The sequence below is a fragment of the Eleutherodactylus coqui genome, chromosome 9 (genome assembly GCF_035609145.1).
Source record: "Eleutherodactylus coqui strain aEleCoq1 chromosome 9, aEleCoq1.hap1, whole genome shotgun sequence".
Taxonomy (NCBI): Eukaryota; Metazoa; Chordata; class Amphibia; order Anura; family Eleutherodactylidae; genus Eleutherodactylus; species Eleutherodactylus coqui.
In genome coordinates, this window is record NC_089845.1 from 82,537,081 (window position 1) to 82,549,432 (window position 12,352).

Sequence of the window (12,352 nt, forward strand, 5' to 3'; positions counted from 1 at the left end):
TTAAATGAGAATATTTAAAGATATACATTCAGGATGCAGTCTGACGAGCGATTTTTTTTCACGCATGCAAAGGTGCGCAAAAACAAAAATCACACATTGCTTGTAGGAAAATCGCATCAACGGGTGCATTTGCACTCACGTGTCTTATCTTTTGCAGGTGTGATTTTTTTCGATTTTTTTTTTTGGTTTTAATAGCACCGATTTTTTTTATCGCACCTATACATGCGCGAAAAAAATCTCTCGTTTGACTGCGCCCTTATTGTATATTAGTGATAATTTGCTGTTCTTTTCCTACATCTAGATTATTTTCACTGGATAGTTTCCTGCTTTTCTATCTGTGCTGCTCCCACTTGATACCGGGTTATGAGAGGTGTGTAAAAGGTGGATTTCACTCGTTTGATGTTATTGTGATCAGTTTTAATTGTATGTAACCCTGGTCAAGTTTTTTTTTAGGTTTTTATAAAAAGATGCAGAACCAGTCACAAAAAAAAAAAATATATAATTTATTAATAATAATAATAATCAAAATGGATGAAAATTGCGCTAAGAGAAAAAAAAATGCAGGACTGAAAGGAAAACCCCTCCTGTGTGAATATACCCTTAAGTTGCAGAATAAATTTGGAACACAATATAAATGGTAACAAGTTATCATTGAAGCCATTAGATAAGATACACTGATCAATAGGTTGTTACTTCCAGTGCTGGTCATCGTATGCTTAACTCTTTTTACCGGAGTGTGGAGCAGTGTATCGCCACGTATAGTTGCATTTTTTACCTGTGCATGACAGCATATCTCACGCACACTGTTATGCATCAGCTTCATGGTTTTTTTATTTTAGATTTTTTTCAAAAACGAAACTTTCCTTCTATTGTCTCTTAGCAATGTTGCGTAAAAACGCCGCACGTACGCAATGCAATTTGCCTATGTAGAGGGTTTTCATATGCACGCATATGGAACAGAGGGCTCTATTGTAATATGTGGTAAAATAGAATATGCTCCATTCATTTTTACACGCTTATTATACATAATCAATATATGCAAATGTGAGCGGAACAGCAAAAATCAATGTATTTGAATTGCCATGACTTAGCCACGTATTATACATGTGTACATCACGTGCATAATACGCAATTTAAATAGGATTATGTGAGCCATAGGCCTTTAGGTCCATAGACTTGAATGGGTGATTTTCTTCCAAAAACCACAACAAAAATAGGATCTGCTGGAATTATTATTATTTTTTTTTTAACTTAGACGGTTTGCCAGATTAAAAAAAAAAATAACACATCTGAAATAAAGCCTATTATTTAAGTGGTTATATTTAGTCAGATTTAAGTCTTACTTTTATGGACAGAAAAATCGTTCCTGTGAATAAAGGCTGTATGCACAGACATTTATTTTTTTTCTCTTAGATAAAAAAAAAAAAAAAGTCCAAAATGTTTGTGCAATTTTCATGTGTTTTGGAGATATTCATGTGCGTTTTGCATCAATTTTTCACACATGTGAAAAATATATAATACCGGTAATAACAATAGGCATGCATCATTGCACAGGCTCTGCACTTCATGGTTGTCTTTAGTTATTTTTTTTTTAAGGTCCCCATAGTTACAATTGTTAAAAAACAAATTGTACTTACATTATAAAGAGTGTTTTTTTTTTTTTTTTTTAAACAATAGTTTTTTATTGCGTTGACATTATTTTAATGCAATCAATGAATATATATGAGAATATATGATTTAATTTTCAGTTTACAATGTTTAAATTTGAGCAATTTCAACACAGTTATAATATGAAGATAGTAAAGTTGCGTCCATTGACTTGAATGGTCAATTTTCATCAGAAAAAAAAAAAAGAAAATAGAAAACGCGAAACTATGAATGCTGCAATGCCCAGGACACTTCATCCAGCTCAAACCTAAAAAAACATGCATGTGAATATTCCCATGCAAGGTTTTCTTTTTCAAGATTGTTGCAATTTCAGATTGTTTGCTGTCCAAAAAAAATCACACAAATTGTATGAATATATCCTTATATGACACATTGTAGCCCAATAGAATGAATAAATAAAACACTCCTCTGTACAAGCTGACTTGACCTGTATGAAATATAAACCCAGAATAGAACTTCACTTTGTTCTCCCTAGTTTATCCTTCACAATCCATGTACGAAATGCTCTTTGTATATTTATCATTGTTTCAAATGCCATCTGTAATCATTTACATTTTTGTATATTTTATATAACCATAAATGGGTTCAACTATTCCTACTAGTCAATAAAAACAAACATTTTAGAACAAAATAGCATTTCTGAAAAATCCATGAATTCCATACTTTTGCATTAGAATCTGGTAAAGTGTAATAAATAAATGCCATGAAATATGCAGAGGACAACTGGCAGCTCTTGTGAACTACAGGCGGGTTATTTAAAATGATATCTGAATTGAAGGGAAAAAAATTATTTTCTGTGATCCTAAGCTCTAATCTGTAACTAAAGGGAAATATTTGGTTTTACAATTGTCTGCTCCCTTGATCCGGCCTGACTAGAAGAAGAATCTCTGAGGAATTTTATGATAAACAGAGTGTCAGAGCGCTCCACATTCATAAATCTCTGGAAGTGGCACTATACTCTACAGTGTGCTCAGGAGGCTTAGAGGCTGGGAGGAAACTGTGATAGGGAATCATTCCCGATATATATCACTTCCTTGTAAACCCTCCCTTGCTAGCAGATTGTGTGAAATCTGAAATGTACACATTAAAAGTAGTTCAAAGCTCCTAGCAGATGACAACCTCTAGTATTGGGCACCTGTAAGGTTTCTGTGGTGCAGCAGAAAAACAGAGAAACAGCTGACATTGTCATTTTTTCCCATGAACATGCTCATTTCCCTTAGGCGAAAAAGGGATGTTTTATTTGTATATGGAAGGTAAAGTCTTATAAATATTTATGGAGGAAGCAAGAGCTACAAAAAACAAACAAACAGAAAAATATTAAATGTGTCCAGTCCATGCAACTTCAAAAAGGCACAAGAAAGCAAAGAATTTGAAAATGGAAAAAAAAAAGTGATAGAATTTAAATGTCTGACTAAAATTATACAAAAAAGGTATATACTACCAGTGTTTCCCCAAAAATAAGACAGTGTCTTATATTAATTTTTGTTCAAAAAGGTTTAACTTTTTTACATGTACAGCTGCCTGGACACTATTTAAATTGACTTTTTAAATTAACTGTTAGCAGGGCTTATATTTCAAGCATCCTCAAACAGCCTGAAAAATCATTTGCATCCTCGAAAATTCTGGAAAATCATGCTAGGTCTTATTTTCTGGGTATGTCTTATTTTTAGGGAAACAGGGTATATACATAATAAACACTACTGTAGAAAAATTTGACAGCTGTAGAAAAAAATGCTGCAAAGCCCATTTTGAAAAAAAAATTAAGGCGTCTGATTTAATTCCAATTTTTCTTCTGCAGCAGGACAACAACCCCAAACATAAAGCCAATGTCATTAAGAAACATCTTCAGTGAAAAGAATAAAGGGGTCCTAGAAGTGATGATATAGCCCCCAAAGAGCACCGATCTCAACATGGAGTCTGCCTTGGATTACATGGAGACAAGGATTTGAACAAGGCTGAATCCACAGAAGATCTGTGGTTCGTTCTCCAAGATGTTTGGAACAAACTTCCACCGAATTCCTACAAAAACACTGTGCAAGAGTGCCTAGGGGAATTGACGCACATTTGAAGGAAAAGAGTGGTCACTAGAGATGAGCGAACGTACTCTAGTCGGGTGTTTTTGCACTCGAGCACCACTTTTTCCGAGTAACTGACTACTCGAACAAAAAGATTCAGGGGGCGCCCCGGGGAGAGAGAGAGTGAGGGCTCCTCCCTGTTCCCCACTGCTACCCCCCCCCCCCCGCTCCACCATGCTGCCCCCCCCCGAATATTTTCGTTCAAGTAGTCAGTTACTCGGAAAAAGCGGTGCTCGAGTGCAAAAACACCCGAACCGAGTACGTTCGCTCATCTCTAGTAGTCACAGCAAGTATTGATTTCTTTCACTCTTTTGTTCATTCCCTTTGCATTTTGTTAATTGACAAAAAAAAATTAATTGCACTCCTATCTATTTTTGAAAACTTTCTCACTTTGCAGCATTTTTTCCAAAACTGCCTAAAACTTTTGTACAGTACTACATGTAGTATACATATACACATGGGTGTACCCAAAAGAAACAGGAGTCTTCCTTCGGGTGGGTGGAGCGTTAGTAGTACAGGCCTCTGTTAGGTGAATGCCCGCTGACCCCTTCCGAGGTGGTATGCTAGCCAGCCGATGTTGTTAGGAAAGATTGTGTTCAGCTCCAATGATTTTTTTTTCAACATGTTGTTCAGTTTTTCACCTATTTTGTGATGGCCGATTTATAACATACAGCTGTGAAATTTAGCTTCCTTTTCCACTGCTCAAAGCACTAAAAAAAAAAAAAAAAGTTGCACGGCTCAAGATTGGATGTATACGGAGGGGGAGGCAAAGGTATCAGGAGGGTTTCCGTCAAAAATTGCCCAACACTCAGCACTGTGTGGGCAGGTGCGCCATCATGATGGAAGAACCAGTCACCCGTTTGCCCACATAGCACTCAGTGTTATATTGTTTTTCTGTCAAAAATTGCTTGACACCCTTGCCTCATCCTCCATATTCAGCGGCTCTTACTTAAAAAAAAAAAAAAATGATATTGGTGGAGCTGAACGCAACCTTCCCCAATGTCGTTGGCTGGCATGCTGCCTCAGAAGAGCTCCATAGATATTCTACTAGCAACAGAAGCCTGTAATAGTAACACCCCTCTCACCAGAAGATTTGTGTTTCTTTTGGGTACCCCCTCAAAAAAAAAAAAACTCAAGCTGTTTTCAGCCAATCTGCTTCCACACCCACAGCACAAAGGCCCAGGTTCACTCTAGCATTTCTTCAGTGGATCTTGTTTTACAACTAATGGAATTGTACAAAACTTAAGTGTAATCGATGAAAACCAATTACTTTCCATTTTTTTCCCCCAGTTTCCCATTGACTACAATATAAAAAGGGATAAAAATGTCTTCTGTTATTAAAAACTGGAAAGAAAAAGTCTGTGCTTTCGTTACAGTTAAAAAAATGCAATGGAGACGGAAAATTGAGAAATAAGTGAAAACTGAAGGTCTTTCTACGGGCAGGAAAATTGATGAGTTTTCTCTTTCTGTTTTGGTGCTCCAGATGCTAGGCCTTATAAGCGATAACGCTCATTGGAATAGTCATCCCCAATCATTGTCCAGCATAATCATAAGTAATGATCCAAAAGCAAATGAGAATGTTCTCATTTGTCATCAATCACATCTTTTATGCCGATCTAAAAAACAACCATTGAGCGGAATATAAACCGGCATCTGCCTGATGTTTGCATTCATTTCAGTGACTCCCTTAGTTCAACTAACTAGGACAATCCTCAGGGCTTATTCCTATGCAGATATTATACTTCAGTCAGCTTGATTTGTTTTTGCTATTCCTATAGTACGCAATATTCTGCATAAAAAGAAAATTGAAGAAGAGGGATCTTGTAGACAGTCTTCTAGAGTGAGGTATTAACATAAGTCACTCCATAATATAAATCCCATTTACTTATTACCATTGTGCATTATTTTCTACTTGGTTTAATGAAGCCAGCAAGGTAGGAAATTCATGTATTTATTCTGGTTGCCATGGTTATGTCCATGAACTATATATGCATATATATGTATACAACTACGTAAGCATATAAGGACTCCCGCATTGCAGATTTATGCCGCAGGCGGTTTTGGCTTACTTTTTTTGCAGCAAAACCTGCCACTTTCAGATTGTAGCCGGGAATTATGAAATGCTGCGCGGTTTTATAAGGGGGAAGGGGAGGGGAGTATAAATCACATTTGATACATTTTGAGGTCTAAGGCCACTCTTACACAGCCTGCTTTTAACCGCGATCAGCATTTCAAATGCCACGCTAAACATGGAACAGCTCCTTCATTGATTTCAATAGGGCTTCGCAGACTACCACTGAAATTCAGCTCCGTTTTCATGCTTTTTAATGTCCCTCATCACCCATTGCAATGATAGGGTGTGTTAAAAAAAAAAAAAAAAAAAAAAGGCAAATGCAGTGGAATGAGTTTGAAATGCAGCGCGAAATCACAGTAAACCGATCTGGTTTTGAACGTAGCGTTTTAGTAACGCATGTGTTAAAGCGACCATAGATTTTTTTTTTAATTGCAGCATGCACGAAGTATATATTTTTTTTTCATACATTTTTCCACAGTTTTCTCCGTAGGCAAAAAAATAACCACTCCAGAAAACTGCATGGAGTCAGAAATCAGGACAGAACAATAGGCTGCAGTAGGCGAGACTGGGAACTCTTTGGTCTGCATTTCACTATGTGTGGCTGGTTTCACCTCTGGCCGAAGGCTCCATTACAGATCCGGCTCAAAATACCAGAGTACTTTTTCTTTAATTCTAAGGCCGGGCAGCTGGGCAGAAAGCGGACGGACCCCATTGCAGTCAATGGGGTCGGTCTGGCGCGGTTCGGTTCCGTCCAGAGATGGAGCCGTTCTGTCATGGGGACTCCGATTTCTTGCTCCCTGAACAAAGCAGGAAAACAAAAAACAGAATCCCCAATGCCGGTGCGAGACCACCCTTTCTTTCTCAGTTTTTTTTTTTTTAAAGCTGGATAGAAATTGAGCCAAGCTCATCATGTCAGATCATTTATACACACAATGCTACCTCCAACACGCTAGAACAAAATGGTAGATCGGCGGTGGGGGTTGGATAGCTTAGAAAAGGAAAAACAAGCCAGTAGGCTTGTGTGAAGCCGCAAAAGATCGGCCAGCTGACAATTGTGGAAAAAGAAAAATCCAGCCTGACAGATCACGGTGGCCTAGTCAGACTAATGTCCACCATTCACATATATTCAAATGATGGGTGGCCGAAATTGGCCGTTTCAGTTGACTTATCTTTTGATTATGGCCAACTCAAGGTCGGGTTAAGGCCTACAAAAGCACTAGCCATTAGATAGAAGCAGGGCATTTTTTTGGCAACTTTTACATGTTTTCAGTGTGTTTTTTTTAAATCATATTTGCAGTGTTGAAGTTTGAAAGAAAAAAAAAAAAGTTGCACAAAATGATTTTATATGCAGTGTGAATGTGGCCTAAAGTCATTGAAGTGCCCGCAAAGTTATAAATGCTTGGCACTTGCCCTACCGCTCACTGGATCCAAGCAAACTAAGTTTACAGCATAGCGATGAAACAGTTCAGCAGATTTTAATTGACTTTAAAATATAATTTCGCTTAATGGGGAGCCCAATTCCCATTCCTGGCACAGAGTTGCTGTTCATGTGTGGTCACCCTCCGGTTACAGTAAAAGGTGCGATACCTTTCTTTTAATTGTGATGCCCCCTAAACCTGCAACCTTATTACAAAATTATTACTTAAATTCACGTTTGACGTTCAGCACACGTCCACCTTTTATTTTGGCAGTATGCCTTATGAACATTGCAAAACTCATAGCATCAGCTTGCTCCATAAAAATAAACAGGATATACAATGTCAAATTACGTTTTACTGAAAAAGTAGTAGATGCCTAGAACAAGCTTCCAGAAGATGTGGTTGGGAAATCAACGGTAAAGCCCCTTTTACGTGAGACGGCAGTTGGCGCCCGACAGCCTCCCTAATGATGATCACTCCTTAGCGTATGGAAGCAGAGTGGGCTGAAGACAGTTCGGCCCACCTGCTTCCATTCACAGTAAACAGGCAAACTTCACAAATATTGTTTCCACAGGCGGGTGCAGCGGCAGACCAACGATTTTTAAGTCCGCATGAAAGATCCGATCAGTGATTTATCGCCGACTGTTCTTTCACTGCAAAATTATCATGCAAATCCCTTGATCAAACAAGCACTTTGCACGTAATCGTGCCATGTAAAAGGGCCTTAAGTGAATTTTAAATTAGGCCTGGGGTAAAGAAGATATATTATTTCCTGGATAAGGTCAGACTAGATGGACTATGTGGTCTTTTTCTGCCATCAATCTTCAATGTTTCTATGATCAGCAGCAGTTCTACAATCAACTGGACTCCTTTTAATATAAAACAATATGTTTGAAAGTCAACATGTCCGATTCTGGTTTCCCTAGATGTTAGTTGTCAGGGTACATTTCATGAAGGATTACTCCGTGTTTGGGTGATTTAAATATTTTTTAAAAATCCACCAAGGACCTTTCTTTGAAGACATTTAGGAGGTGAATATATAATAGCGTCATTTGTGCATTTTTTTTTTCATTGCAATCCCACCGATTCAGCAAAATATTTACCAAAAAGTTGCAAACTACTTCATGAATTTGGAGAAAAGCCTCTGGTATAGATACATCTCATCATTCCTTGAATGTATTGTTGCCTACTACTGCAATGCGGTGGGTACATGTCAACAAATTGGTAATAATTAGTCCAAAAAAAAAATGTAAAAACTACAACAAAAAAAGTTGATAAATATGGCACATATTCCGATTATCTGATTTTATTTTGAATCTTTTTTTTTTTTTAATTTTCGCTCAATTAAGATATTTATAAAAACAGGCAAAAACTCATGTTCTCAGCTGATCATAGACATTAGATCTCTGATGCAATCTACAGATTCTGACAATATAACCATGATAGAGTCTAGCTGACAGACTACTTATGCTTGTGCTGGAGATGTAAAATTGGACAGTTTGCTTTTAAATTCTGTATTTCTCTTTGTTGGAGTCATCCGGCAAGCTTGGCAGATCCTTGTTTCTCTGCTCCATTGATAATAATGGGTAAAATTAGGTGATAAAATGTATATGCTAGCTTTGGCTTAGTTAATTGTGTTAATACAGCACCTTTATGCTAAAGGAAAATTGATTTATACCACAATTAGCCAGTAGAGAGAAGGGAATATCATTATCTTGTAGATAACCTTTAGAAAACTGTTGCTGAATGCAAAGCAAATTCTGGTCATTTGTAACTTAGCATGGTTCTTTCAGTCCATATACTAAATAGTATTGCAACTACTACGGTACTAACACCAAATAAAACATTTTCAGATTTTCAATAATTGATATATTATTTTGCTTGCTATTGTATATTACTATTCCACAAGGCTATCGTGGTCTGTTAAACTGTGACAGCTGGTAGAATGAGTGCACTCAGCCATGTGACATACACACATTAGAGAAATCATTAGGTAGTGATGCAAGTCTCCATTGCTTCTGTTATTCTATGGGATCTTATCCTAGAGTGGTCTTATCAATCTGATAAGACAGCATGACATGATAACAGAGCAGATGAAGAATGCCCTGTCACTGAAAGGTTACAACTTTGGGTACATATCCAGATTCTATTTTCAGCTTCGTTCATTTACTATTTAAGCAGATTGCAAACCCCTTAAAGAAATACAAGAGCCAACCTCATTTTGTTGTGCATTTATAGCTAATCATCCATAAAATTATTGCCTCACTGACTGATACAATTCTTTAACATGATTCGAACAAAGGAAACTCGTTTGTAGATCACGCACAGGTAATGGCATTCATTGGCAATGCTAGTGATCCACTACAGGACATGCCTTACAACTCATTGAAATAGTATATATACATAGTTCACCATCTTTAGAACTTTGTATCTTTTTAGAGTTGTCGGTTTTAACATTGAGTAATTCCCTTTGACCATTGTGCAGAAAAATTTGCTTAAACAGCTAGGTGCCCATTATGCAACTCTGCATTAGTTTAACCATTAACAAAGCACATCGAATGACCAATTTTCTCCAAATGACAACTTTACATTACATATACCATTCTGCAACATCGATTGTGTTTGCTGAAAAAACCAATTTACATTTTAAGAAATTTGCAGCACAATATTTTACTGTGATTGCTATGTCATGGCAGTAGCCTTACCTCCAGGATGTCCTCTGATAGGAATAGGTGTAGGTCTGCCTTGAAGACTGTGGAGCATGGAGTTGTCAAAAGGTCCAGTAGACCAGGCTGAAGCCAGAGGTTGTGTCATATAGGATGTGTAGGGATTAGGGTAAGATCCATTAAGCGATCTGGCAAGAGGTGTGTATTGATCTCTGCCATTCACGTTGATGGCATTACTGTAGCCACTTTCCCTATTGCTTCCATTGGCCATGGGAGGACTGGGAGAGTAGTGGTATCTGCTGGACGTGTGTGGACTGTTGCTGCTGTATGAAGAGGTCTCTGAGGCTGGTTGGGTCCACACCGAGTGACTGTTCACAGAGTGGGAGGCCTGGGAAGGTCCGCTTCCTTGGAGATAGGAGATGCTTGTAAGCATGGGTCCAACTCTAGTGGTGGGCACATAGACCGGAGAGCTGGCAGCGGAGTGCATGAAGCTTCCTGGAGATCCGTCATAGCTGACCGGCCCCTGAGCCGCGGTGATGGCTAAAGTTTGATACATATCCCCCTGGGGTTCAGGCAGAGCACTAAACCTGGAGTCTCTGTTGGGCAGGATCAGCTTGTTGATGTTATCTAAATCCCTAAAAAGTATAATTTCTTCCGGATTAGGCAAACTTGAAAGATGAGTGACACCAAAGTGGTGGTGGTGGGCAGAGGTGGGCGACCTGCCCTCCTGTACAGAATGGCTCCTTTCAGTGTCCGGCGGGTGGTGATGGGGTTTGGTGCACAGTTCTCCTCCTTGAGAGCTGGAAGAAGGCGATGAAGACGAACTGTCGGTCCCTTTTACTTTGATGGGATAGAAAGAGCTCCCCACAGTGAGTCTCTTGACATCGGACCAGGTGTCCTCAGGAAGGTCCATCCAGGTCGGAAGCTGGAAAGAAATGGGGACTTGGAACCTAGAGTCCTTCAAGCGCAGCCCATAAGGAGGATATATATAAAAAAAGAGAAAAACGAGCACAAGATTAGAGAACCAGAAAAAAAGTGAACAATTCAATCCCTTTAATTCAATTAAATATGCTGCCTCTAGACAAAAGGAAGCGTGATCAGATGTGTACTATGCAAAGAGGAGTAAATAAATAATTGGATCAGACTCATTAACAATCCTACAGAACGCAAGAAGCCCCCAATCATCATTGTTAATGCTACAACCACCCAGATCTACTGCTCCCCTTTATACCATATGTAGTCCCTGCAGATAGCTTCGCTCTTCTTCCCTTGTGTAGGAGCTCAGCTTACATCCACACACTGACTCAGTTCTATTGGAGGAGGGATCTTCAGGAGTAGCTCGGTGCCAGTCAGCACCATTTACTCAGGGCCTCCCAACGTTTACATGTTCCAACACACCTTATGGATGACAGCTCTCCACTATCAACAGTAGGAGTCTCAATGAAAGTGCAGCTCTGCTGTATCAACCATGCCCTGTGTCTGGGCTCTGGTGTGAGGTGAGGTCTCACCTGAGAACAAGCAGGAAGGAAGTAACAAGGGTGCAAGTCACAAGCAGCTTTATATCACCCCTAAACCTCCTACTGCAGCAGAGCAATCACCTTGTCTTTACACCACCCAGCACTCCGATCCCATGCATCTATATACAAACCACTAGAGGCATGGGCACTTCTCCCAGTACAAACTTAATATACTTTCTGCAGCATAGAATAAAAAGGGAAACTTGCAAACCTAATGCAGATCTGTGTCCATGGGTCTTCTGAGTGCGGTCAGAACTCCAGTGTGACAGAGAAGTGTCTGGATGGAGCTACAATGTGAGGAGGAGGCGCCTCTCACAGCCCTGTCTGCACACTGCAGCCACTCACTACAGGACTCCTGCAGCTCTGAGCAAACACTACGCTCCCCAGGGTGCCAGCCCCAGCTCTTCACATGCCACATCCAGACTGACTGCTGGACACTAGGGGCTACACAAACATCAGCCTCCCCTCAAACACATTAATGACTAATGATCAAAGCTATTTTAATAGCTATACAGCCCACTTACTGGAGACCTAAATATTTATATACATACACAAACACATATGCATGTATCAGTGAGACTGATATCTGCACAAAACATACATCATTTATGAAATCGTTGATAATTAATAATTACCATTTGAACTGCTGGCTCTTTAAACTTGTTTTTGGAGGAAAAGTTTGGAGAAAAGGTTTTTTTTTCATATTACAGGTTGTGGTTTGCATTGGATATGGCTCCTCCCAGTGACTGTACAGGTAAGTCATAGGGAGGTCACCATTGTAGGCTGCTGGTCTCCTGACACTTGGAGCGGCTACTAGTTATCTCTCATGTGGACAACCTGATATGTGACTGCATATAAAAGTAATGAGGTTATCATAGTAGATCTATCACTAGCACCAAACATGTAGGAGCGTGGGTCTGTTAGGACATGGTCT

At 39.1% G+C, this 12,352-nt stretch overlaps 1 protein-coding gene across 1 annotated transcript in view; it reads right to left on the reverse strand.

Annotated features, from left to right (window-relative positions):
* GATA6 (GATA binding protein 6) overlaps positions 1–11,182 on the reverse strand; it is a 32,648-nt gene extending 21,466 nt beyond the window's left edge. The window contains exons 1-2 of the mRNA XM_066578972.1: positions 11,133–11,182; positions 9,941–10,859 (exon numbers count right to left, since the gene is read on the reverse strand). Of these exons, the coding sequence (XP_066435069.1) occupies positions 9,941–10,859; positions 11,133–11,135 (922 nt within the window). The 5' untranslated portion in view covers positions 11,136–11,182. The remainder of the gene's footprint in view (positions 1–9,940; positions 10,860–11,132) is intronic.
* Positions 11,183–12,352: the final 1,170 nt, after the last annotated feature.